At 43.3% G+C, this 27,539-nt stretch overlaps 1 protein-coding gene across 4 annotated transcripts in view; it reads right to left on the bottom strand.

Moving 5' to 3' along the window:
• Positions 1-18,153: 18,153 nt before the first annotated feature.
• Positions 18,154-27,539, bottom strand: part of KDR (kinase insert domain receptor) — a 115,541-nt gene continuing 106,155 nt past the window's right edge. For 3 of the 4 annotated variants that reach the window (XM_033945291.1, XM_033945273.1, XM_033945300.1), the window contains 4 exons: positions 27,220-27,365; positions 22,227-22,323; positions 21,705-21,790; positions 18,154-19,316 (listed from right to left, as the gene is read on the bottom strand). In XM_033945291.1, coding sequence (XP_033801182.1) covers positions 19,109-19,316; positions 21,705-21,790; positions 22,227-22,323; positions 27,220-27,365 — 537 coding nt within the window. In that variant the 3' untranslated portion in view covers positions 18,154-19,108. The remainder of the gene's footprint in view (positions 19,317-21,704; positions 21,791-22,226; positions 22,324-27,219; positions 27,366-27,539) is intronic. The other variant, XM_033945281.1, reaches the window with a different exon arrangement.

Genomic DNA, 27,539 nt, shown 5'->3' with positions numbered 1-27,539 from the left:
CAGTGAAATTACAGCGATTTACAACTGTCTGCAATGAGGGGAAGATTTACATCAGTATAACAGAAATTGTAGGTTTGGTCGAACTAGATAAGGGAAGTAGAGAGTGTGGAAGGGAGGGTCTGGTGAAGGAGGAAGGGGGCAGGGGTGGGGTAAGTGTTATGTGGGGTGAACGGAATATTAAGGGTTGTGTTTGCTGAATAGGTAAGTTTTTAGTAGTTTTCTGAAGGCAAGGTAAGTGGGGGCCTCGAGTATCATCTGGGCTAGCCATGGGTTCGACTTGGCTGCTTGGAAGGCGAAAGTTCTATCGAGGAATCTTTTGAGAGGACAGTGTTTTGGCGAAGGGAAGGTGAACAGTTGAATTCTGCGTGATGTCCTGTTATTGCAGTAAAGGTTAAAGTGGGTATTTATGTAACTTGGAGAAGAGCAGTTAATCGATTTGTAGCAGAAGCATGCGAATTTAAAAAGAACTCTAGATTCAAATGGTAGCCAATATAGTTGGTGATAGAAAGGGGTGACATGTTCCCATTTCTTTAGGCCAAAGATGAGGCGCACTGCGGTATTTTGGATTATTTTTAGTCTCCTGGTAGTTTTCTTTGTGGCGTTGAGGAAGATGATATTGCAGTAGTCGAGAATGCTGAGGATGGAGGATTGTACAAGTAGATTGTACTATGCCACAATTTTGGTGATTTTGTTAGCAATACACTTTACTGAAGACATGGAGGGGAATAATAAAAAAAAACGTCTAAGTCCCCTTTTGGCCTTAGTCCTTAAACGTTCAAAGCAGAAGCAGGGAAAGTGTCCATAACCAAAACAAATGTCTTTGTTTTGATTATGGCCTGCCTCTACTAAACGCCCAGATCACCACTACGTCTACAAGTACACCCCCACGACGTCTACACTTTTTGCCCATAATGAACCAAAAAAACGCCTAAGCCCCAAACGTCCAACAGAAGGGCTTTTAGGCGAAGGAGGAGCCAGTCCTTTGCCTAAAAGCTGGATTCTGTAACCGGTGTCTGTCAAAAACAACACCGGTTACAGAACCCCCCCCCTCAACGATCCAGGCAGGAGGGTGCCCAAGCCCTCCTGCCATGTCAAACCGTGACCCCCTCCCCCCGACAACATCGGGGCAAGAAGGAGCTCAAGCCCTCTTGCCCCGGTGATCTTACCCCCCCCCCCTCCGCCAAGTACGAGCAGGCCAGGAGGGAGCCCAAGCCCTCCTGGCCCCGGTGACACCCCCTCCTAAAGGAACGGGCCAGGAGAGAGGTCAAGCTCTCCTGGCCCTGGCGATCCCCCTACTGGATTGGGCCAGGAGGGAGCCCAAGCCCTCCTGGCCCGGCGACCCCCTACCCCCAACCCCCCACTACAATATAGGCAGGAGGGATCCCAGGCCCTCCTGCCCTCAACACAACCCGCTCCCCCCAATCACCGTCCCCCCAGAACCCGTGATTGGCCCCCCCCCCCACCGACCCACGACCCCCCGGCCGACCCCATGACCCCCCCACCCCCACCCCTTCCCCATACCTGTAAGTTGGCCAGACGGACGAGTGCCAAGCCCGCCCGTCCGACAGGCCAGCCGGGTCCAGCCGGGATTGGCCCAGGCAACAGAAACCCCACCCACAGGTGGGGCCTGAGGTTCCTGGGCCAATCAGAATAGGCCCGGGAGCCTTAGGCCCCTCCTGTGGGCGGGGCCTTAGGCGCATGCTTAATTTGCTGAATGGCAACCCCTGTCATGATGAACAAAAATTTATTATTATTAGAAGAGATTAGCCATATCTCAAAAAAGATATAGTTAGAATTAGAAAAGGTACAGAGAAGGGTGATAAAAATGATAAAAGGGGCGGGATGACTTCCCTTTGAGGAAAGGCTAAAGCAGCTAGGGCTCTTCAGCTTGGAGAAGGCACGGCTCAGGGGTGATATGATAGAGGTCTATAAAATACTGAGTGAAGTAGAAAGGGTAAATGTGAATCAATTGTTTGCTGTTTCCAAAAATACTAGGGGGCATGCGATGAAACTACTAAGCAGTAGATTTAAAACAAACCAGAGAAAATATTTCTTCACACAAATTATAATTACACTCTGGAATTTGTTGCCAGATAATGTGGTAACATCAATTAGCTTAGCAGGGTTTAAAAAAGGTTTGGATAATTTCCTTAAAGAGAAGTCCCTAGGCCATTATTGAAATTCACTGCTTATTCCTAGAATAAGCAGTATAAAATCTGTTTTACTACGTGGGATCTGTTTTACTACGTGGGATCTAGCTAGGTGCTAGGGACCTGGGTTGACCACTATTGGAATCAGGATACTAGGCATGAAGGACCTTTTATCTGTCCCAGAATGGCAATTCTTATGTTCTTAATCCTGATTTCCTAATTTTTTTTCCATAGTTCTCATAGATACAAATTGGATGAAAAGCTTGGGTGAAACAGGTCTCTTGTACTTAACATTCTACAGTTGAGCACATATTAATTTTTCTTTCAGTGCCATATAAACTCTCTGTGAAAGTTCTCTAACAATCTTTCATTCCTCTAGTCTAGACAGGAGTTGACCCAAGAGTCACATTAAGGGTCCAGCAGGTTTAAGGGATCAGTCAATAAGCAGAAATTAGCCAGCTGAAGTCAAAGAAATGGATTGTCAAATATTGAGTACCTTCTGACTTTAATGATTTAGATGATGGGTAAATTTTTAGGATGGCCAGTAGATAGCTGAATGTGTCCTATTTCAGATACTTGTGTACAGTATCAAAAATAAGATTTAAAAAAATGAATTTTTGATTTTTCAGGCAACCAGTATAGGTCTTTAAGCTGAAACTGAGATATAAATGTGAGGAGATGAGCAGTAGCGTTCTAAACCATCTGCAGTGAACCTATAATAAACTAGCTGCTAGTAGATCATGATATTTAATAGTTCTAATAGTCTAAATATGTGGGGACTATATGTTGCAACACAGTCCAGAAAGCCTCTGCTGGAAGGAATCATTGATTTTAGTTTGCTCAGTAGACACAGTTTAAAAATTAAGTTAGAAACATAGAAAAATGAAGGTAGATAAAGAGCTCCTTTTACAAAGGTGCACTAGCGGTTTTAGCGTGTGCTTAGCGCGTGCTAAAATGCCACGACAAGCATGCAGTAGTTTTTCAGCTAGCACGCGCTATAGCACGCACTAATCGTGTGCGTGCGCTAAAAACGCTAGCGCACCTTCATAAAAGGAGCCCAAAGGCTATATGGCCTATCTACTCTACCTATTCATGCTATCTACCTTCTTCTATCTTAGAGATTCAATGTACTTATCTCAAGCTTTCTTGAATTCAGATGCATTTTTCATCTCTACCACCTCCACCAGGAGGTTATTCCATGCATTCAAGAATAGATCTACTCTTCGGATCATGCCAGGTACTTGTGAACTGGGTTGGCCATTGTTGGAAACAGGAAGTTGGTCTTGATGAGCCTTTGGTCTGGCCCGGGATGGTAATGTAAAGATTTTCTTTGTTTGATTTTATTGAGGTTGTAAAATTCCATTTCTTACTGTTCTGGATGTAGAACTGTTGTAAAAATTATAAATAAAAAAAAAAAGATAGGGGATTTCTTCAATGATCCTTGAAGTATGGAGTTCCATAGATTAGGCTCTCTTTCTAGTTGATTGTAGTTTTATATCTCTTAGGCCTGGGATTTCAAATAGGTCATGTTGAAATGATCTTAGAGCTCTACTTGGTTGATATCTGGCCAGTTTCTTGTACAGATGTTCTGGAAGATGAAGATGCCAAGCTCTGAAGACTAGACAAAGCAGCTTAAATTCAATTTGTTTATCATCAGCAAGTGTAATTCGAATGATATTGTCGAAATGTGGCCAGTACTTTGTGCACCTGTTAGAAGCTTAGTCTCAGTGTTTTATATTAGCTGTAGGCAGGAGAGGTTGGCTATGCTTGACCCTAAAAATAATGTGTTAAAATAATCTAGCCATCTAGTAATAAAAGCATGAATTAGTTTTGCTAGATTACCTGCAATCAGCACAGGTTTTAATTGCCGCAGTAGTTTTAGGTGGTAGAAGTACATTTTTGCTACGTGGCTTATTTGAGGTCTGAAGCGTAGCTCAGAGTTGAAGCATATTCTTAGTGTCAGGATTTCGAACTTAAGTTGGATGGGTTTGCCAGCAAGTTCTGGAAGTATACATAGGGTAGATTGGTTCCATGATGGCCACATAGCTCTGGATTTGTCTGCGTTTACAATTAGATTGTTGTCTGCTAGCCAGATGTCAACTTTCTATTGAGGTCAGAAATTATTAACAAATATTAACAGCTATATATCATCTGTAAAAATGTAGAATTTGATGTTCCAGGACTCTAATAACTTCTCTAAAGGTACCAGATACAAATTGAAAAGAGTTGGTGATAATAAAGACCCCTGTGGAACTCCTGATTCGACATGTCTTTTTTCTGACCTTTCATTGTTCCAGTGAACTGAACAGGAATAATTAGTGAAGTAAGAGCAAAACCATTGTAAGACGGTGGAATACAAATCAAACTCCTTAAGTCTTTGTAAGAGTTTTGGATGTGAGACTGTATCAAAAGCTGCGGTCAAGTCAAGTTGGATCCATAAAGCATCAAAGCCCAATTCAGCTTTGCATAGAATTTCATCAGTTAGATCTAGCAAAAGGGATTCTGTATTATGGTGACTTCTGAATCCACATTGCTGAGAATGGAACATTTTATTATCTTCTAGGTATTCTGTGAGCTGCCCCAGGACAGTTTTTTCTAAAGTCTTTGCCAATAATGGGCATCTTTAGCATTTAGCGAGTGCTAATCATTAGCATATGCTAACATAATTAGTGCTCGCTAACACTATAGCACCCTTTGATGAATTTCCCCCCCCTAAATCTTTCTAATTGTAGTGTAATGTTAAGCTACAAGGGCTCTAGTTTTGACCTGTATTTCGCCAATAAAGCACTACCAAAAAGCACTATGTCTCTCTTGCTAGTAGCTACAATTTATGTATGGTTGTGCAATAAAAAGGGTCAAGAGGATTATTTAAAGGTAGCCAGTAGTGATCATGGCCGTAACGGTAGCAATTAAAAACTAATAATGCAAGTCTGAAGGTGACCTCTATTAACACTGACATACCCACTTAAGTTAGCTGTAATATCAAGTGTCTACTGCAGTGCCTTTTGAAGTACGCATTAGCCTGTTTTCCAAAGACGTCAGTGACAATTTTGTTTTCAAAATAAACAAGAGACTGGAAGATTAAGGATCTGTGCCTGGGAAGCAAGCCTTAAATAAAAGACCAGCCCCTTTTGAAAAAGATTAATGGCAGCTGCTTTTTTTTTAACTAACTTCAGTATCTTTGAAATTACTTATAAATTTGATTGTCGTTAAAAATGTCCAATACCAAAATAAATAACTTGGTAGGATTTACCACTTTTGTGGAAATTGCAACTGTTTCTTGGCAATGAAGCTTCAAGACGTTGATATTACACTCTTGTGATAGTCATTATTATTATAATATTTTGTTCTCACTTATGGAATGTTTACTAAAGTGTGTTAGTCACGTATCACGGGTTGTAACACACGATAACTGTGAGCATGGGACCACACTGAACAGTAAAAATCCCTCATTAAAGGAGCAATTTTATATTTTATAAAGGAATATAGGTACCTACTTTCCTTTATAGCAGGGGTAGGGAACTCCGGTCCTCAAGAGCCGCATTCCAGTCGGGTTTTCAGGATTTCCCCAATGAATATGCATTGAAAGCAGTGCATGCAAATAGATCTCATGCATATTCATTGGGGAAATCCTGAAAACCCGACTGGAATACAGCTCTCAAGGATCGGAGTTCCCTACCCCTGCTTTATAGAATAATAGCCTAACTGCTATATTTCACACCTATAAATTAGGTGCTAACATACCTGCCATAGAGCTGATGGGAATGCAGTAATGCACCTAAGTTCTGGAGATACGCACATAACTCATAGTATTCTCCAATATAAGTTACACACATAAGAGTGAGTCCCACACGCACTCTTCCCAGACTCCATCCACATGTAAAACTGGATATTCACAATGGCCCCCTTTTACTAAGCGTTTTAGTGCACGCTGGTGCAGTGAATGCTCCTATGTAGGGTTACCAGACATCTGATTTAGTCGGACATGTCCTCTTTTCAAAACCCGACACTTTGGGTTTTGAAAAGCAGATCATGTCGGGAGAGGCATCCGCGCATGCACTGGGAGGGGCCTAAGACCTTGATTGGCCTGGATACATAAGGCCCCTCCCATGGGCCAATCAGGGCCCTAGGCCCACCATTTTGCACAGGCAGAGCCTGCTGGCAGGAGGGAATGCACCTTCCTCCTGCCAGACTTTAATGACAACAATGCTTACAAGGAACAAGAGAGTTGGGGAGGGGGTTATTGAGCTGGGGAGTGGGTCTGACCTGCTCTCCCAGGGCCTTCTTTTGGGGACTTTTGTGGGATGGTGGGAGGGTCAGAAAGGGGTCCCTGTGTCAGGGGGATGTGGGGGGGGGGGTTTGGGGGTGTGGGTATGGTGGGGGCTGGATGCACTAAAACATGCTGTAGCAGGAGGGAGTGGGCATCCCTTGCCAAGGATCTTCGTGGGGATGGTCACGACCTTTGGGGGGGAGTGTCAGGAGGGGGGATCTGTGTGGCATGCAGTGGTTGTGGTGGGTCATCAACGGAGGGGGCAGCATGGCACAATCTTTTGTTTTTATGGGGACAGATATTGGACTTGTGTAACACACACAACATTTGTGGCCATCATAAAAATAAGAAAAAATAGGGCAGACAAGTCGGCAGGACCTGTCGGCAATTTCAGGCCCATAACAGCCATTACTAGATGCCTTAGCAATGTAAGGGCATTGATTAGAGGGCTCGTTTTAATATTAATTATATTGTTTAAATACTAATGAAGTCATTTACATGGTAGAGTCAGAGAATGAATGTACATCAGGTCAGCAAATTAGGTCCGTCGCTAAACCAGTCAAATTGGTTTAGCGACAATCGTTAGAGGGTCAGAGAGTTTTGTGTATGGTAAATATGGTGTATAGTAAAGTATAGTAAGACAAGGATGGTGAACAGTGTGTCAGGTGTGGTAGAATATTGGATGACAAAACATGGCATGGTCAGGCATAGGAGGAAGCACATCAGAGTTTGAGACTCAAGGAGAGTTGAGCCCTAGATTAGTGCACTTTCATAGAGGGTCGGGGGAAGGGGTGAGTTTTTATTGCCTTCCTGAACTTCAGTAGACCTACTAACAATCTTATGTAAGTAGGTAGTTTGCTCCAGAGGCATGGTAGGTACTGCATGTAAGATCTTTTTCGGCATCCTGAGGGAGCGCATAATCGTTTTTCTTCTTGCAAGCAAAGTGGTTGGCTCAGGGTGTAGGTCAGAAATTTCGAGGCTGTATAGGCTGATACCATGTCATGGAAGAGTTTGTTGGCCATTACTAGTCCTTTGAATATACCTCATTTGTCAATTGGCAGCCAGTTCGCAGCACACAATGCTGGTGTGATCGGGTCTCATACGTGGAGGTTCTTCAGGATGGCAGCATTTTGTAGTTGATGGAGGTTTTTTGTAGTGAGGCCATTTAGGAGCGCATTGCAGTAGTCCCTACCGTAGAGAACGAAGGCGTAGAGTAGCTGTGATAAGTCCAGTTCTGAGAAGTATTGTCTGATTTTCCGTAATTGCTGCAGGTAGTAGAATGAGGTGGAAACTACTTGGGAGATATGACTAGAGAGCGAAAGGTTGCCTTCAAGGATCACCCCTAGGCTGCGTACCTTGTATTTGGCCTTCAGAGGGTCGATTTCCAAGAGATCAAAAGGTGGGTGAGTTCGGGGTCAACTTTCCATATCCAGTGGAATTTGGTTTTAACTGCATTTAGTTGCAGCTTGTTTTGAGTCATCCAGCTTTTTATTTCCGAGAGGCAGTTGTGTAGTTTGGAGATTTGAGTGTCTCGCTTAGAGCCTAATGATAGGTAAAGTTGTAGGTCATCAGCAAATGAATGGATTTTTATTTGGTATTTTAAGGCGATGTCTTTCACTGGTCTGATATAGAGATTGAAATGCAGAGGGGACAGGAAGGCACCCTGCAGTACTCCATATCTTATAGGTTTAGATTGCAATAGAATAGATTTTAGTTGGATGCTTTGAGTCCTATGGCTCAGGAATGATGAGAACCACTTGAGCACTTGATCGTTGATTCTAATATTTCCTAGTCTGGTGAGGAGGCGGGGGTGATTAATGGTATCAAAGGTGGCACTGAGATTCAGAAGGACCAGTAGCCCATTGTTTCCTTTGTCTAGTATGTTCCAGCAGTCATTGATAATTCCACTAGGACCGTTTCCGTGCTATAGAATTTTCTGAACCCAGACTAGTAAAGGGAAAGGGCATTCTGTCTGTCAACGAAGGCCTGGAGTTGTGATAGTATGGTCTTTTCAAGGATCTTGGAGATGAAAGGAAGGTTGGAGACTGGTCTGTAGTTACTGGGTTCATTTGGATCAAGGGTATTTTTTTTTTTTAAGATTGCCCTGATGATTGCCAATTTCCAGCTTTGCGGTACTGTTACTGATCACAGGGAGAAATTTATTAGTGGTAGGATCGATTCGATGATGGCGTTTTTTATGGCAGTCAGGAGATTTGGCAGGCAAGGGTTGAGGATGGATCCAGAAGGTCATAATGTGGCAGTTGTTTTAGGCAGGTCCTCCTGAGAGGCTGGTTTAAAGCAATCAAGGGGTTTGGTTCTGGGCTCTCTCATGGGGGATGGGGGGCGTTCTGGGCTTTTGCTGGGCTTTGAGGTGTTGAATCGAGATTTGCACATATATGATCGATTTTTTTCTTGAAAGTAGGTAGAGAGGGTTTCGCTGTCCAGGTCAGTTTGTAGGGGTTTTTAAAAAATTTCCTTGTGAGGCAGTGATCAAGTTTCTTGTCAGTGTGAAGAGGTTCCTCAATCTGTTTAGAGCTTTTTGTAGGAGATTGGTATAGTGGGTCTTTTTTGCATCATAGATGGATAGTTTGTACTCAACTAACACTTTTTCCCAGCTGTCTTTGTCCTTTTTGTCTTGCCTCTTCCTCGTTGCCTACCCTGACCCCCACCACCACCACAAGACTATACATCCATTTGTTCTCAACAGACTTATTAGAAGGATGTTGGCTGCTGAGCCACAACAGCAACGTCTATTTTTCAGTTTAGCAAACTGGCATGATGGACTCTAGCAGACCACATCAGTAGGCCAGCACCACTTCCCTTCTCCTGTTGACCTAGAATAAAGCAGAGCAGGTACAGAACTAGGCCTGAGCTCCATAGAAGCTACTATAGGTGCAACATTTCTCTGCCTTGTACCAAATTTTTTTGAGTCAAATGTACAATTTTATTTGTTGTGCTAAGAACTCAAATTTCCTTTTTCTACTGCTTTAGGAAAACTAAACCATCATCCTAAGATAATTTACTAATTGCAGCTTTTCTTATTTGCTACATGGGATTTAATGTCCATTGTTCTATATTGGAAAAACCTTAGGAAAATGTTTAAAAAGTGGATGACAGGTCATAAAAGTTGCTTGAGATAAGATAGAGTTGAAGCACCGCTTCTTTCCCATTATAAAGATAAGGACTACTCTTCCACTGATTTAAAGATTGTCATTATTCAGCATATTTATTTCAAGCAGACGTGGAATGGATAATTTAGCCTTTTGAATTTGTAATGAGTCACAACATTTTTTATGAGCTTCCACAAGGTGTGGGCCAGAAGAATAAAGACAAGCATTGTCTTTGACACTCTCAATACTAAGGGGGTCTTTAACTAGGTGTACTAGCCGATTTAGCACGCGCGAAATGCTAACATGCTCATTATATTCTATGGACGCGTTAGCATTTCGCGCATGCTAAATCATGTAGCATGCCTTAGTATAAGACCCCCTAAATGACGTATAGATTAATAAGTGGAATAGCCTTTACAAGATCAGTTGGGTGGCACCAAATATTCACTGTGTATTAGGAGATAGGAACATCTTAGACATAAAGGGCTAAATTCTATATATGGTGCTCCAAAAGCAGCACCATAAAAAATGCTATTCTGTAAGCCAAGCTTAAAGTTAGGTGTGGTTTATAGAATAATGCTTACGCCCGGGAAACACAACCATTTGCACCAACAAAAACATGGTGCAAATTCCCAGTATCTAAATTGTAGGCCAAGAGGCCCTGAATAATTTAAAAGAATGCCCCTGATCTATTTCCATGCTCCCTTTTTGACTCATGTAATCCTCAATTAATACCAATAGTTGCTTGTTAAAATGTCAGTTATCAGCATTAATTAATTTGTTATTCAATTAAATTGCACACACAGTTGTTTGCATTTTTTTATAGAATTGGGGAGACAAGAAGCAGGCCCTGAAGCCCACCTTGTTTATCATAAAGTTTTCTCAGAAAAACCAAAATATCTGCCTGATTTTACATCTTAAACCACTTTGTCCTGTTTTCTAATTTATTAATAAACAGGGCAGCCTTCATCAGAAACTAATATGCTGAGCAGTTAATTGCATCTGTGTAAGGATTATGCATAACATTGCACGATTTTATTGTAACAAGATCCAAATTCCCTCAAGCCCATTAATGTGTCTTATCTTGAATGCATAGATGCTTATCTGTGCCAGATGTTTCAGAATCCAGCTGGGTACTAAATGACTTCAAGGAATCCATTTGGGACTTAATCAGTAAGAATTTCCTATGCAGGGGGCCTGACTGGCATGCGAGATGGAAACATGCAGTCAAACTATACTGAAATGCCATTCAATAGATTTTTTTAAAAGCATTATCTTTAGCACTATAGTATTAGGAATATAAGGGGCCGATGCAGTAAAGGGCCCTCAGGTTTTGCACAAGATTAGCCCAGCTTCACTGCACAATTTGTGGACACATGATACAGAATATTTGTTTTCAAAAGCAAACCCTGTACAAAGCTATGAGTGTACAGCATATTTAATATCATGATAATAAGGCTAACTCACTATTGAGCGCAGATGCAGAGAGGTGAGCTGCAGCATGAAAAGCTGAGCACAAACCTGGTGCTCTGGGACTCCCTTCCCCTGATAAACAAACTAAAAATTCCCTGGTGATCTAGTTGACCTGGACCCCCTCAAGTCTCCCATGTACCTTGAAGGTGAGGTGCAGAAGCAATGCCCACTCGCTGCTGCCTCCACACTATTATCTTGAAAGGTAGCAGCACCTGTTCCCTCATGGTACATCCTGGGACAGGCTCAGACAGCCAAATAAGGCAAAAATTATATTATATGTCAGACAAACTTTCAGCTTCAAGTTCTTAACTTGCAGTGCTCTGATATATTGTGCTTAAGTTACAAGCACTACAGGTCCGCACTGTACCGTGGATGGACACAAATGGACCATCCACAGTAACCCTCATCTCTTCCTCTCTCTAAGAGATCCCACATGCCTCTCCCAGGCTTTCTTGAATTCAGACACAGTCTCTGTCTCAACCACCTCTGTGTCTGAATTCAAGAAAGCCTGGGAGAGGTACTTGGATCTCTTAGAGAGAGGAAGAGATGACGGTTACTGTGGATGGGCAGACTGGATGGGCCATTTGGCCTTTGCCATCATGTTTCTATGTTTCCATGTAATTGCTATGGCCAAGAAACCATGAAAAACTGGGGTTTTGGCTATAACCACACCAAATGTTTTTGTTGATCTGGTAGCCAAAGCAAAAACATTTGAAATGTAAAACATCTGTTCAGAGCAGATGTGTCCTTCCTCAAGTTCAATGTAAATGTTTTCATTAAAAAAGCAAGGGCCAGGTGCCTCTAAAGATGCAATTAACATGACCTAAGAAGAGAATAATGGAGCTGCATGCCAATTCTGGAAACATAATTTAGATATATTTTATTGTTTCTGGAACTATGAAAAATTAATCTAAAAGGAATGCATCCTTTTCAAAAAATAGGGCCTTTATGACTACTTTCCTATTTCATTTTTCTTTTAAGATAATGAAATTATACTAAAAATTGTTTCAATTCATGCACAAAAATGCAATATGCAAAAAATGGCTTTTTGCCATATCCTTAAAAATATGATCAATGAATATCAAACACTAGTTACAAGCCACCGCCTCTAGGGGGAGAAGGGTTTAAGGAGCATATGACACGGTTGGCTCCTACTACTGGTGTCAGTGTTAGAGCATTGTTTCACAAACATTTATCAAGTATTATTCCATTTTAACATGAAAAATTTATATGACTCCGGACAATCATATAAACAAGATAACAGACCTCCAGTCCCTTGTCCTTCCTCCTCAGCTTCCTCCTCCCCCTACATACCCAGAGCATGAGGGCAGTAGCAATCAGGACAGGGTTTTTGTGTGTCAGTGTGCACTTACAGACTCCAGTGCTCTGCATGTGCTTCCAGGATGTCTGCCCAAGAAGCCTGTGAATATTTGTAAGATGCTGATGCTGATTTGTAAGATACTGCAATATTGTTAAAGATATTGCAGATGGTGGAATTTGGTGAATGTCTTCATTTGCATTCGACCTGTCAAAGTTGTCTTTTGCTATGTAGTAAAGTGGTATTATACCATAGGTCTTTGTATCTAGGGGTGGGGGTGGGGGGATTACTGAGGGTTCTAGTAGTGATAGGCAATGGTGTCTAGGGCTAATTGAAAAGCAGAATTTCATTGATCGGCCTGTTGATTGAGTAGTAGTTGGGGAAACATGCTGAGATTAAGATTAATAAGGTTAATATGAGAATCAGGAGTAAACTTACTTAAATCCCAAAAAGAAGAATAAGATGAGTAAGAGATAAAATGGGTAGATGTGAAGTAGTCAAAAAGGAGTAGAGCATGATCTGTTGAAGGAAGGAAGTGGGTGGCATAGAAGCCAACTTCTCAAAATTATTGGGGGTGCCAAACCCAATAGAAATTACCTCTCCCTGGATACAGTCAAGGAGTTTACAGTACCCACAGAGTTGGCTCATATGGTGGGTAGAGATGTTGTTTAGTTGGTGTGGTAATTATGTGGAAAAATGAGATCAAGAGTATGACCTCCAAGGTGAATGGGTCCTGTGAGATGGAGGGTAAGAGTTAAATTGGATAGAAACTTTAGGAGGTCTTTGGAATGAGGAGAATTTAAATAATCTATATGGAGGTTGAAAGAAATCACCTAAAATAACACAGGTCAACAAAAAAAAATTTTTCTTGGTGTCTTGGATTTTTTTACCTGTTTCTGGGATATTTGGAGCACTGATTCAGGAAATTGCACAGGACAGACCACATCAGCTCTAGTTTCTTAGATATAAGGCTCCTTTTACTAAAGTGCGCTAGTGTTTTTAGCGCGCACACAAAATTACCGCATGCTAAACCACGCAGTACACTTCTAGAATAACACCAGTTCAATGCTGGCGTTAAGGTCTAGCATGCGCGGCAATTTAGCGCGTGCTATTCCGCGCATTAAGGCCCTAACGCACCTTAGTAAAAGGAGCCCATAGTTTCTAGTTACTTAGAATCCTTGCTTTTTATGCCTTTGGGATAGTAAAGCCAAACATAAACATTCTGCAAAAAAAAAAAAAAAATTGGTCTCCAAGGGAATATATGGTGGTTGGAGGACAAAATGAAATCAATGAACCTTTGGTAGCACGAGATAGAATCATACTACCACCACTACATATAAAGCTAGGCCTGCTGAAACAATTTGCAAAGGCTTTGAATAAAAACGGTTTGTGCATTGAATAATAGTGCATATGTTACCTGGAATTACCATGAAAAAACTGAAGGCAGGAAGTTTAGATGATCCACAGATCAAACAACTCATAAATGACCCACATTTCACAGCATCAATGAATGAAATCAAATCATGTGCCTGGTCTTCATTTGTTCTTGTGAAAAACTGTCTTGGCAACAAGAAGGTAAATAACTATACACAATTAATAGAGGATATCTTCCATTTGTGAGTCGCACATACCTATACAGGCTCAAGGCGACAGATCAAAGAGGTAGGGAAAGTTGTAGGGGAAGGGGGCATGGAGAAGCAAGAGGAGAGACATAGAAGTAGGGGGTGCTATACAAAAACTAAAACAGTTAATTGTCAAAGAGATCCTGAGAAACCTGAGTCTTCAGGTTTTTTCTGAATGTGGTGTAGTTTGTCTCTTTCCTGATAGCTTCAGGTAGGTCATTCCAGGTTTTTACACCCAGATAAATTAGCATAGAGTGGAAAATTCGCTTGTAGTGAAGGTATTTTGTGGATGACAGGTTCAGTTGGATTCTGTTAAGGATTCTTTTTGATGTTGACCAAATAGTAGAGAATAATTGGATGAGAGGGGCTGCTGAGTTTCTGTATAGAATCTGGTCTAGGATATATGACAATTTGAAAATTATTCAGGATGATATTGGGAGCCAATGTAGTTGCCTGATGAAGGTTGTGATTGAATCAAATTTCTTTAATTTGTAGATTAGTCTAACGGCTGTGTTCTGGATGAGTTGCAGTTTGTGGATAAGAGTAGTTGATGCCAAGGTAGGTAGAGTTGCAATAGTCTAGTTAGAGGCAGGACCATCATCTGGACGATCAGAACAAAGAGGTGTGGGTAGAAGTATGATCTTGTGAGTCGTAGTTGATGCATAGTGTAGATGGTCTTTTTCTGAAAGCTAGATATTTGTGGTTCCATTGAGAGAATGTCGTCTAAGATGCAGCCTAGTACCCTGGTGGATTTTTCCATTATGAGAGTTATGCCTGATGAAAGAGTGAGGCTTGGCTGTACATAAGAACATAAGAACAAAAGCATTGCCTCTGCCGGGTCAGATCAGGGGTCCATCATGCCCAGCAATCCGCTCCCGCGGCGGCCCCCCAGGTCCATGACCTGTTAGTGATCCGTTACCTAAATCGTGTATTCCCTATTCATTTAGTGCCCTGTATAGTTACCCTCTATCTGTATCCTTCAATCCCTTTCACCTTCAGGAAGTTATCCAATTCCTTTTTGAAACCCAATATTGTACTCTGTCCTAACATCTTTTCTGGGAGCGCATTCCAGGTGTCTACCACCCTCTGAGTGAAGAAGAACTTCCTAGCATTTGTTTTGAAACTGTCTCCTTTCAATTTTTCTGAATGCCCTCTTGTTTTTGTTGTCCCCGCTAGTCTGAAGAATCTGTCCCTCTCCACCTTCTCTATGCCTTTCATGATTTTATAAGTCTCTATCATGTCCCCTCTAAGTCTCCGCTTTTCCAGGGTAAAGAGCCCCAGCTTCTCCAGCCTTTCAGCATACGAAAAGTTTTCCATGCCCTTTATCATCCTAGTCGTTCTTCTCTGGACCCTCTCAAGTATCGCCATATCCTTCTTAAGGTATGGTGACCAGTATTGGACGCAGTACTCCAGATGCGGGCACACCATCACTCGATACAGTGGTAGGATAACTTCCTTCGTTCTGGAAATGATACCCTTTTTGATAATGCCCAGCATTCTGTTCGATTTCTTTGAGGCCACTGCACATTGCGCTGCCGGCTTCATTGTTTTGTCCATCAATATCCCCAAGTCTTTTTCTAGGTTGCCTTCCCCCAGTACCCTCCCTCCCATCGTATAGCTGTACATCGGGTTCCCTTTCCCTATATGCAAGACTTTACATTTCTCAACATTGAAGCTCATCTGCCATCTTTCTGCCCACTCGCTCAGTTTGTTCAGGTCTCTTTGTAGATCTTTGCATTCCTCAACAGTTCTGACCCTACTGGAGAGTTTTGTGTCGTCCGCAAATTTTATAACTTCGCACTTCGTCCCTGTTTCCAGGTCATTTATGAATATATTGAACAACAGCGGTCCCAACACTGACCCCTGTGGGACACCACTTGTGACCCCTTTCCAGTCAGAGTAGTGTCCCTTTACTCCTACCTTCTGTTTCCTGTCTGACATCTATTAATTGTCAGTCCCGCCCCCAATCCCGCCCTAGCCCTGCCCAAATCCCACCTTAGCCCCGCCCCAACCCTGCCCTAGCCCCAATCCCGCTCCCAATTTCTTCCATTCATTTTTCATGTACACATAATATCTTCATATTAATTCATAACGGTAACCTTAAAATTAAAAAAACTACAAAGCACACTATACGCAGAGAAAATGTTAATTATCATTTATATTTGGGGGGTTTTCAAAGATGTAAAGGCAAATGACTTTAAAATATGCAATGTCACCTCAGTAACTATAGAAAAATAGACAAATATAGTGCAAAATATAGACAGCAGATATAAATTCTCAAAACTGACACGTTTTGATCACTAAATTGAAAATAAAATAATTTTTCCTACCTTTGCTGTCTGGTGATTTCATGAGTCTGGTTGTGTTTCCTTCTGACTGTGTATCCTTTCTTTCATTTCTTTCTTTCTGCACTCAGGCCCAACCATTGTTCCTTTCTATTCCCTCCCTCCTTCCTTCCTATGTCCTTAGTGCCCCCAGTGCCTCCTTCCCATGTCCATAGTGTCCCCCAGTGCCTCCTTCCCATGTCCATAGTGTCCCCCCAGTGCCTCTGTCCTGTGTGCTTAGTGCCCCAGTGCCTCCTTCCCATGTCCCTAGTACCCCCAGTGCCTCCTTCCCATGTCCATAGGGCCCCCAGTGCCTCTGTCCTGTGTCCCTAGTGCCCCAGTGCCTCCTTCCCTTGTCCATAGTACCCCCAGTATCTGTCCTATGTCCTTAGTGACCCCAGTGCCTCCTTCCCATGTCCATAGTGCCCCAATGCCTCCTTCCCATGTCCATAGTGCCCCTAGTGCCTGTCCTGTGTCCTTAGTGCCCCCAGTGCCTCCTTCCCATGTCCATGTCCCCAGTGCCTCTGTCCTGTGTCCCTAGTGCCCCCAGTGCCTCCTTCCTGTCTTCCCTTGCCTTTGTCCCTCCCCCGAAGCCAGCCTGCCTGCTTACCTCCTTCCCTCCCTCCAGTGCCTGATTCAAACCCCCCTCCCCCACAATTCAACCCCCCCACGTGGATTCAACCCCCCTGCCCTCCTGTCTGTCCGTGTACCGCCGCTGCCTGCCAGTCTGCCTCCCTGCCGCGCCGATTCAAATCCTGGGCCACCGCCACTGCTTCTTGCCTTCTTCCCGATGTCAATTTTGACATCGGAAAGGAAGTTTGGGCCAGCCATGCAGCGATTGGCTGGCCCGGAACATCCTCAAGAAGCAGTGGCGGCGGCGGCCCAGGGTTTGAATCGGCACGGCAGGGAGGGAAAGTGATTGTCCCAGAAAATGAGACATTTCGGTGGTCCTGAAGCGGTGCGTCAGGACAACGAGACGGTCGGTCCGAAAACGGGAATGTCCTGTTGAAAATGGGACATATGGTCACCTTATACAGGGAGCAGTATTCTTTTTCAGCTGCACAAAATATTGAATATCTGAATTTTATTTAGAGTAGCTATAAACTACATACGAATAAGTAGAGAAAGCATGCAGAGTATGGCATTCTTTCCAACTTCCCTGCAAGTGTTTATATATATATATAGGAGTATATAGATATATATACGAGTAAAGGCCCGGATTCTATAAATGGCGTCCCGATTGTAGGCAACCAACTGTTGCCTATCCAGCTATTCAGGACGCACGTTTTCTAAAAACAAAACAAACCTCCTGAGGCAGGCCACCTAAATTGAAGGTGCCTCTGGGATTCTAGGGAGATGCAGAAGCCCGCCTAAGCTCGCCTAAGGCTAGGCGTGGGCATGACTTGGCCCAAAAGTAGCCTTAGGCGGACTTAGGTGGCCATACGCGTCTCCCTAGTACCGTGGTAGATGTGCACAATGCTTTTAGTGGGAAGATGCGGGGAAGAAAGTTAATACTGTGGGTACAGGGAGGGGATGAAATACGCACTTCACTGAGGGGATGGGGAGGGGACGTGAATGAAAATGCAGAGACAGGGAGAGGACAGGAATTAATTTTTGTCCCCACATCCAGCCTCAACTTAAGCTAGCCTCAGGCAAGAGCTAACATATTAAGATATGAGGACTCCCAGACATAAATAAACCATATATACAAATTTATAAATTGTCATTTCTTTAATAATGAAATACTCAGGCTAGTAATTTCTAAAACCACTGCTATGCTACTGTACAAAAAACACTGATATAAAGCAGTTCATACAATGCTCTTCTATATACATAATATTTACTTTTTTAAATTTATAACTATATATTACATTTATTTCTACATATACAGGCTATACATATATGCTGTAGTTTGTTTTTCTTATGATTTCAATACCAAATACTATCTTACAAAACATACATTGGTTATAACACAGTAAAAGTACATGCCTTCAAGCTTTCACTTATTACAGATCTTTTAAAAGTCACTTCCAGATGTTTGTACTCTGTGCAATAAAATCACCAGTTCACTAGTGATGATCAGTGCATGTGGAACTAGCATGTGGCTAGATGTCCTTTGATCAATATTAAAATATATCAGTACAAATACTGAGCAAATGAGTCTTCAGTGGCCACTGGTCCTCATGGCTAAGTTATTTCAGTGCTCACACATCCAAATTTGACCCACTTGCCTGGGCACAATGTACCCCACAAATCATCCCATCCGATAGCTGTACTCTCATCAGAAGTAGAGCAAACAACCCTGAGCATATTTCAGTGAAAAGGTTTAAACAGAGCTTCATGGGTCTCCTTTCATACTGTACAGACGGGGGTCCCCAAAATTCCCTGCTAAACAACAACAGATCAAAATAACAGTCACCATAACTAAAAAGAAACCGAAAGCTGGATCTCAAGTTTATCCAATAATAAACAAGAAAAGCTTATGCAGTGCCGAGTGGTACGTTCACCTGAAATCTTTCAGCTACTAGATAACAGACACTCAGTGTCAATAGAGTCCTAAGTCCATAACCAAGACATTTGTCACCATACAAAAATATATGTGTAGAAAAAGCAGTGGTATTCTCTCTTCAGCACAGAGGCTGCTGACTTCTTGTTCACACATCTTTGAATTTTGTGCGTTTAACAATTTAGTGAATAATACTATTTACTATCTATAGTAGTAGTATTACATATAAGGTAAAGTCACCAAACTGCCTATCTGCAGGTCTTTTTATAGAGTCCTGTCTTCAGCATGATCACTGTGCAAGGCACGAAAAAAGCATTCCTGTGATTTCCAGTTATCTAAGCAGAAAACGAATTGAAAGAAATCCCCTTGTCTTGTTGAATTGTTGGTACGCAGCAGCCTTGAGAGTTTTTCTTCTCGTGGAGCAGCTCGGTCTCTTCGGTTGAGTAAGTCGTGTCATCGGAGTGATAGCCAGACTGGTAGCCACTTGTCTGATGTGAGGCCTCAGACGTGACAGACTCTTTACTTTTACTGGGGACCAGTCCACTACAAAAGAAACATACCAGTATCATTGTCTTCACCTCAATCATTTTTTAAAACAAATATTATTATCATTTTAACATACTGTAACAATACAAGGAAACCCTTAAACAGAAACAGGGAGAAACACAATCTCAACAATTAAAAAAAAAAAAGGCAAAGGAAACAGAACCACTGTGACCCTTTTATAAAGTCCCAGAACTGGGAGTAAATATAATACAAAACAATGAAGATAATGCAAAAAGGAAGAGAATCAAGCCATTACTGGCAGAGCAAATATTACACTCTAAACCAGTGGTCTCAAACTCAAACTCTTAGTGGGGCCACATTTTGGATTTGTGGATACTTGGAGGGCCGCAGAAAAAATAGTTAATGTCTTATTAAAGAAATGACAACTTTGCATGAGGTAAAACTCTTTCCCTACCTATGTTGGCTGGTGATTTTTCTGTGCTTTTAACTGTTTCCAGGGCCTTCTTGTCCTTTGACTGTTTTTCTCTCCGTCTTCACTTTCTGCCTTGCATCCATCTACGTTTCCATCTCTTCCCTTCCCTTCTGTCTCTCTCTTCTTCCATCCCTATTTCCATGGTCTGACATCTCTTTCTTTCCTTTCTCTCCCTCCCTCCTTCCTTTCCCCTCGCCACCCGACGTCAATTCTAAAGTCGGAGAGGAAGTTCCGGGCCAGCCAGGCAGTGATTGGCTGGCCCAGAACTTCCTCCCTGACGTTAGAATTGACGTCGGGTGGCGAGAATTGGTCGGCTCCGAGCTGGGGAAGATAAGCAAGGAGAGCTAAGACTTCGGCGCTGGCCTGTTCTCCGATTGCGGTGGCTTGGGGGAGGGCAGTGAGACGGGAAGGGAAGCAGATTGAGGACGCCTGCTTTAGGCGAGTCGCGAGCCATTTGCCGACATTCCCTCCAGAGAGACTTCTGCAAGTCCAATTACAGCAGTCGCAGTCTGTACGCGATTGTCCTCTCCACAATCGGAAAACTTGTGAAGTGGAGAGGACAGATCGCAGGCTGCAAAATAGTCCCTGGGGGGTTGCATGCGGCCCATGGGCCGCGTGTTTGAGACCGCTGCTCTAAACATACAGCAGAGATGTGGCATATCATAAAGGAGCATCACTTCACTTATTTACAGTGGATCTTTCACCTTTCTTATTATCCAGAAACAATCTCAATTGTTTAGGATCAAAGAAAGCATTATATAAGAATTTAATTCAACATTTTGTAGAAAAGCACAAGAACAGGCCAGCAAGACAGTGGCTTAGCGAGGATGGGAAGCACCCTCCCCCACCCTCTTCTCTGCCCCCCTCCAGCTCCTTCCCCACCCCCCCTGCTGCACACGCACCCCTTTTACTTCCCCCACACCTCTTTAACTTTGCCGGTGTGAGCAGCATCTCCAACCTGCTGCCCGCGCCGGATGTGGTTCTCCCTCTGATGCCAGTTCCTGGTCCAACAACCAGGAAGTGACTTCAGAGGGAGAATCGAGGCCGGCAAGAGCAGCAAGTTGGAGTTCCTGTTTGTGCCGGCAAAGAGTTAGAGGCACGGTGAGCAGGGAAGGCATGCGCACAACAGAGGAGGGGCAGAGAAGATGAGAGATACCAGCACCCCCACCCAGACAGTGACCTAGATCTTGGGTGGTCTGCCCCTTCTCCCCACCCCCCCACCCCCGCCCCTCAGACATCATGAAAAATCCATACACGTAACTTGATTAATCATAGAAAAGATTTGTGTTGGACAGACTGGATGGACCATTCAGGTCTTTATCTACAGCTATTTATTATGTTACAATGTTATCTGATTAAAAAATAAAAGATACCAAGAGCTGCCCAATTTTGAATGTCCTCCACTGCAGCAGCTTAGCCAGAGATTTGAGGTGGGTCTAAGGGGGGTGCTAAATGTGCTCTTCACCCCTGCGTCTACCCCAAGGTGCTCCCCCCTCCTCCCTAGGGCACTGCCCCTCAGATTCAAGAAATTATAAGTACCTGAGCAGGTGGGGATCCCCAAGCCCTTCCAGCTGAAGATCTCCTCAATAGCACCAGAAACTCTTGCACTCAGCTCTGTAGTTGGTAGTGCCTTCCTACGCTGCCAATGCCAGCACCCTCAGTTTTTGCGCATGTGAGAAAACCGAGCATGCACAGAGTACCAACGATGGAGACCCAGAAAGCAGCTTCTAACTGCTGAGCAAAGTGCAGGAGTTTCTGGCACCTTCGGGGAGATCTTCAGATGTCAGAGCTTGGGATCCCCGCCAACTACCGCTGCAGTGTGCTGCTGTTGGGTGAGCCTGAGCTCATTCAGGCCCACCCGTGACTACACCCGTGACTCCAAAAAAGCTGTTAAATCTAAACTGCCTCACAAAATCACTGATTGAAGCCTATTGTGGCCAGTTGTTTGTTACCTGTACGGTATTAATTGGTTTTCTCTGTTGTCCAGGGTTTTGAGTTCTTCCGATGCAAGAACCATTCCACTATCAGTCTGGTTGTCCTATATAAAAGCAAATAAAGTTGTGGTAAAATGCGTGCTTTTCTCCTCCAATTATACTTCTATCTATATTTCTTCCTCCACTCATCAGGGCTGTAAATTCATGCTTTAATTTTAAGAGGTGCAAAATGTCACCAAAACCAGCTGCTCACTGACAGCAGCATTGTTTGTTCTACTAGATCAGAGGTAAGCAATCTCGCTCCTCAAGAGCCATGACCCGGTTGGGTTTTCAAGATTTTCCCAACGAATGTGCATGAGCTCTATTTCCATGCGTTACCTCCACTATATGCAAATAGAGCTCATGCTTATTCACTGTAGATATCTTGAAAATTCAACTGAATTACAGCCTTCGAGGACTGAGCTTGTCCACTCCGATATTAGATGAAATTTTGATTTTAGACAAGAAAACATAAACGCAATGGCTTTAAAAAAGGCTTACATCTTGAACAATTCGGATCACTGGTTCGATGGGAATATCTTCAAAGGTTTTGACGCTTACAGGCCTGCTTGTGCTCTTGCTGCCCTGAAGGTATCTACTGCAATGAGAAAAACACAGACACACTGACCAAACAAACAATTTTTAGCGCTCTTTTAATCAGGCAGGCATTAACAAGACCCATTACTTTTGGTCGTAGAGTTTTGCAGGGAAAAGTAAATATCTCACCATTAATGCAACATTTTAAACCAGATACATCCCAGTCATAAATTTATAAGCAGCAACTTATAAGCAGTTCTTATCCCAAATATCATATATAGCATTAACATGTTTGCCTTAAAGGTCACTTTCTTAACCAACATAATCTCAGGCACATGTCGATGACAGTGTGTAAGCAGTGGAGGAGATTCAAACATTCAAGCCATGCTATACTGAACTGAATGGATCAAGTCATCACACAGGTACCTTCCCACAATGCTCAAGCCATCAGGCTAAAAAAAAAAATCATGGTGTATATCCTTACAGGGGGCTGCTGGAAAGTTCTCAGACCAACCAAGAACATAAGAAGTTGCCTCCGCTGGGTCAGACCAGAGGTCCATCGCGCCTAGCAGTCCGCTCCCGCAGCGGCCCATCAGGTCCATGACCTGGAAGGTGACTGGCGTCTAAGTCCTTTTAATCCCCTTAGCCTTATCTCTACCTCTATCTGTATCCCTCAACCCCCGTGTCCTTCAGGAAATTATTCAATCCTTCCTTGAAGCCCGGTAGGGTACTTTGTCCTACTATTACAACCTCTGGAAGTGCATTCCAGGTGTCTAACACCCTCTGAGTGAAAAAGAATTTCCTGGCATTGGTTCTAAACCTGTCCCCTTTTAATTTCTTCGAGTGCCCCCTTATTCATGTTTAAGGGCTCCTTTTTACTAAGCTGTGTTAGGGCTTTAACGCGTGGAATAGGGCGCGCTACAATGCCACGCACACTAGATGCTAACGCCAGCATTAAGCTAATGCGCGCTAATCTGCTGTGTGGCGAGTATGTGGCGCAGTGGATAAAGCTACAGCCTCAGCACCCTGGGGTTGTGGGTTCAAACCCACGCTGCTCCTTGTGACCCTGGGCAAGTCACTTAATCCTCCATTGCCCTAGGTACAGACAGGGAAAAATGCTTGTTTACCTGAATAAATTAATGTAAACTGTTCTGAGCTCCCTTGGGAAAACGGTATAGAAAATTGAGAAAATAAAAATGCTAGCGCACCTTAGTAAAAGGAGCCCTAAGTGTCAAGTTTATCAAAAATTTGATATACTGCCTAGGCGGTTTACAAAGATAAAAAAGAGGAGTTTAAAATAATACAAAATCAATCCACAGACAAAACTGAAATGAAGGGGAGAACTACAATATTTAAAGGTAAAAGAACGGAAGGGAGCGAATGATGTGGAGTCAAGAAACTTTCAAGTAATTCCACACTTTTCTTGACACTTTTTGTTTCATTTCATATCATTGAAAAGAAAAGTGTGTAGCTGAAATAGAATAATGTGAAGGAAAGAGGAACAGCTTAAGGAGCTTGGAACGGGTTACACAGTAACATACATAATAATTAAGAACATAACATAAGAACATAAGCAATGCCTCCGCTGGGTCAGACCTGAGGTCCATTGTGCCCACCAGTCCGCTCACGCGGCAGCCCAACAGGTTCAGGACCTGTGCAATAATCCTCTATTTATACCCTCTATCCGCTTTTTCAGGAGGAAATTGTCCAATCCTTTCTTGAACCCCAGTACCGTACTCTGCCCTATTACGCCCTCTGGAAGCGCATTCCAGGTGTCCACCACACATTGGGTAAAGAAGAACTTCCTAGCATTCGTTTTGAATCTGTCCCCTTTCAACTTTTCTGAATGCCCTCTTGTTCTTTTATTATTCAAAAGTTTGAAGAATCTGTCCCTCTCTACTCTCTCTATGCCCTTCAATTTTGTCCTGCACGTGCAGGTTTTTCAAATCTATCCTCCTGCTCTACATGCCAGCAAACGCACATGTATGTCCTGGTGTCCATTCACAGATTCTACAAAAAGCTCCATGCTTGCAAAACCTGTTGTAAACTACTGGGAGAATTATGAGCATCCTGACCTGGGCATCACAATTGCTAGCTCAGTGTCATTGCCAAATGGGGCTTTGTGAAGTCAGCATCAATCAAACTAACAAAATAATTGTAATCTATTTTGTGACATTTATATGGTTTCTGTTAGTCAGAGCATTGGGGGAGGAGCAATTCTATAACTGGGCACTTGGTAGGTGCCTACTCTATAATGAAACACAGACACCTACAATCCTTTATAGCAGGCTTATCCAACCTGCTGCCCACAGGCCAGAACCCAACCTGCCAAGTGCTTTTTTCTGGTTTTCGGAAGCTTGGCAATTCTTGTGGTATATATAGTGGGATTCCTTCTTCCCTACTGCGACTCGTCTCTCTGAAAGCTTGAGCCTCACAGCGTCAGAAGTTTAGGTTGGTCTCGTGTTTCCAAGTATCACATGGCTTAATACTGCAAGATGAACCAGAACTTCCTGCATCTCATGGCTCAAGCTTGTAGAGAACCAAGTCAAGGTGGGGAAGCAAGAATCCTGCTGTTTCTTCTGCAGCCAAGCCAAGTGAAGGGAAAGAGACTAGGTGAAGGCTAGGGGTGGGTTATATGCCATAATTCTAATGAAATAGTCATGTAATTGGTACATATATTTTCTAGAACTGCCCCGAATTGTACAGCCTCAAAAAACATTCTCCAAAATATCAATATATTCTATTGTAATACAAAATAGAAATGCATTTAAAAGGCAGAGTGAATTTTACAGCAGATCATATAATCTTGCCAATAGCAACTGTTTCTTTTCAGATTGCTTTTACTAAGAAACCTTCTAAAGACCCTATACCAGGGGTGCCCAATAGGTCGATCGCGATCGACCAGTAGCTCAGGAATCATGGTGTATATCCTTACAGGGGGCTGCTGGAAAGTTCTCAGACCAACCAAGAACATAAGAAGTTGCCTCCGCTGGGTCAGACCAGAGGTCCATCGCGCCTAGCAGTCCGCTCCCGCAGCGGCCCATCAGGTCCATGACCTGTAAGGTGACGGGCTCCGTGATAGACTCGTGTTGCCGTCCTGATCTACGGGCCGATCAGCCTTCCTCTCCAGTGTTCTCCCTAGGGCCTTTTAGCTGGGCGGTCTGCCCAGCTGTCATCTGCCGCTGCTGAACATTAAAAAACTCACAAAAAACCGGCTTGGAGATTTCAGCCCGTAGCGAACTTATGCTCCGGGCTCTAACGTGTGCGTGCCGGCTTCTCTTCTCTTCCCTCCGAAACCGGAAGTTATGTCCGGGGGGGGGAGAAGGGAAGCCGGCACGCACATGTTGAGAGCCCTGAAACAAGCGTTCGCTACGGGCTAATTCGGGAGACAGGTTAGTGAAGCATTTGTTCTTCTTCCTGCCGGGTCCTGCCTACTTTCTGTTTCCGCAAAGGCAGGACCCGGCAGCATTTCCCCCAATAGGTTGATCACGATCTTGGGCTGATCAGCCTTCCTCTTCCCGAGGGCAGAATTGACGTCGGGGAGAGGAATGCTGGTTGGCCGAAGCAGGGAGAGCTTGGGGCCTGTTATTGGTGGTGTTTGGGTCCTGGTCCCCGATGGCAATGGCAGTGGTAGTGGCTTGGGGGAGGGCAGGGAGAAAGAAAGAAAAAGGGCAGGCAGGGAGACAGAAGGAAAGAAGAGAAACAGAAAAAAAAAAGAAAGGGAGGCAGAGAGAAAGAAAGGGCAGGGAAGAGGAAGGAAAAGTTGGGGGAAGGAATGAGGTCTGGAGGAGAGGAAGCATACAGGCTAAAAGAAGGGAAGAAAGATTGTATGCACAGTCAGAAGAAGAAAGTGCAACCAGAGACTCATGAAATCACTAGCCAAGGTAGGAAAAATGATTTTATTTTAAATTTAGTGATCAAAATGTGTCTGAATTTATATCTGCTGTCTATATTTTACACTAAGGTCCCCTTTTATTAAACTGCAATAGAGGTTTTTAGCGCAGGGAGCCTATGAGCGTCAAGAGCAGCGCTGGGCATTCAGCGCAGCTCCCTGCGCTAAAAACTGCTATCGTGGTTTAGTAAAAAGGGAGGGGGGTATATTTGTCTATTTTTGTATGGTTGTTACTGAGGTGATAGTGCATAGAGTCATCTGCTTTGACCTCTTTGAAAAACCCTGGAATAGGAATGATGATTAACATTTTCTATGCGTACAGTGTGCTTTGTGTTTTTTTTTAATTTTATTGTTGGTAGATCATTTTGACTTGGTCATTTAAAAAGTAGCTCGCAAGCCCAAAAAGTATACAATAAGGGCCACATTCTCCAAACGGCGTACCGAAGTTAGACATCCTACCGCCATCTAACAAACCAATTAGGATACACTTTTTTTTTTTTTTTTAATGTAGGTGTTATTCTTAGGCGGCTGTCTCACACCTAAGGAGGCACATAGGGACACCTACAGACACCAAAGGCTGACATGGGCGTGGCTTGCGCCGGAAGTTGTCTTAGTCCGTAGGCATCCCTATGTGGCTCCATAGGCGTGAGACAGACACCTTAAATGTAGGCCTTTAAAATGCCTACATTTAAGACACCTATGTATTAAAAAAAAAAAAAAAAGACACAATGGGCACAGCACCTACTGTAACTGACACGCGGCAGGAACCCATTTTGCAGGCGCCTGCCATAGCAGGCGCTGCTTCCAGAATCAGGCCCTAAACTGATTTCTTCTTCTATATGCACAGAACTGAAACAAGTCCTTTTATCAAGAAGGCCTCAAGTGTGAATGAAGGCTGCCAGAGAACTTCAGCTACATACAAGCACCAGATTTAGCCCTATCATTGCACTGCAAGAATTACAGTTGGAAACAGGGCTCGATAGCTGAAGTCTCTTTCTTGTCTTCTCCACACCCTTGAAATTACCTAGAGGCCCCAGAGAATGCCTGCCATATATAGCACAGTACCTAATTCCTGCTGAGTTGTCGTAATGGAATTTCGGATCACACATTTCCTCTCCTTCCATACAGGAAACAGGTGAAGTTGGTAATGAGAGCCCAGAATCCTCTTCCATGTTTAATGATACTGTCAGCGGAATGTAGTCTTTCCCATCCTGTAATAACACAGCCAAAAAGACAAGTTCAATATCCCCTTTATGACAATTACAAGTCATAGCAGGCAGGGCCATTTTTATTCAACTATAAATTATAAGGACAATTCTAACTGGGCGCCTGCATTAGTGAGCCATATGCATGCATAAATGTACATGCGGGATAAATGCTACAAA

The sequence above is a fragment of the Geotrypetes seraphini genome, chromosome 1 (assembly GCF_902459505.1).
Source record: "Geotrypetes seraphini chromosome 1, aGeoSer1.1, whole genome shotgun sequence".
NCBI lineage: Eukaryota > Metazoa > Chordata > Amphibia > Gymnophiona > Dermophiidae > Geotrypetes > Geotrypetes seraphini.
The sequence above is the reverse complement of the archived record's forward strand: the minus strand, read 5'-3'. Positions and strand labels throughout refer to the sequence as shown.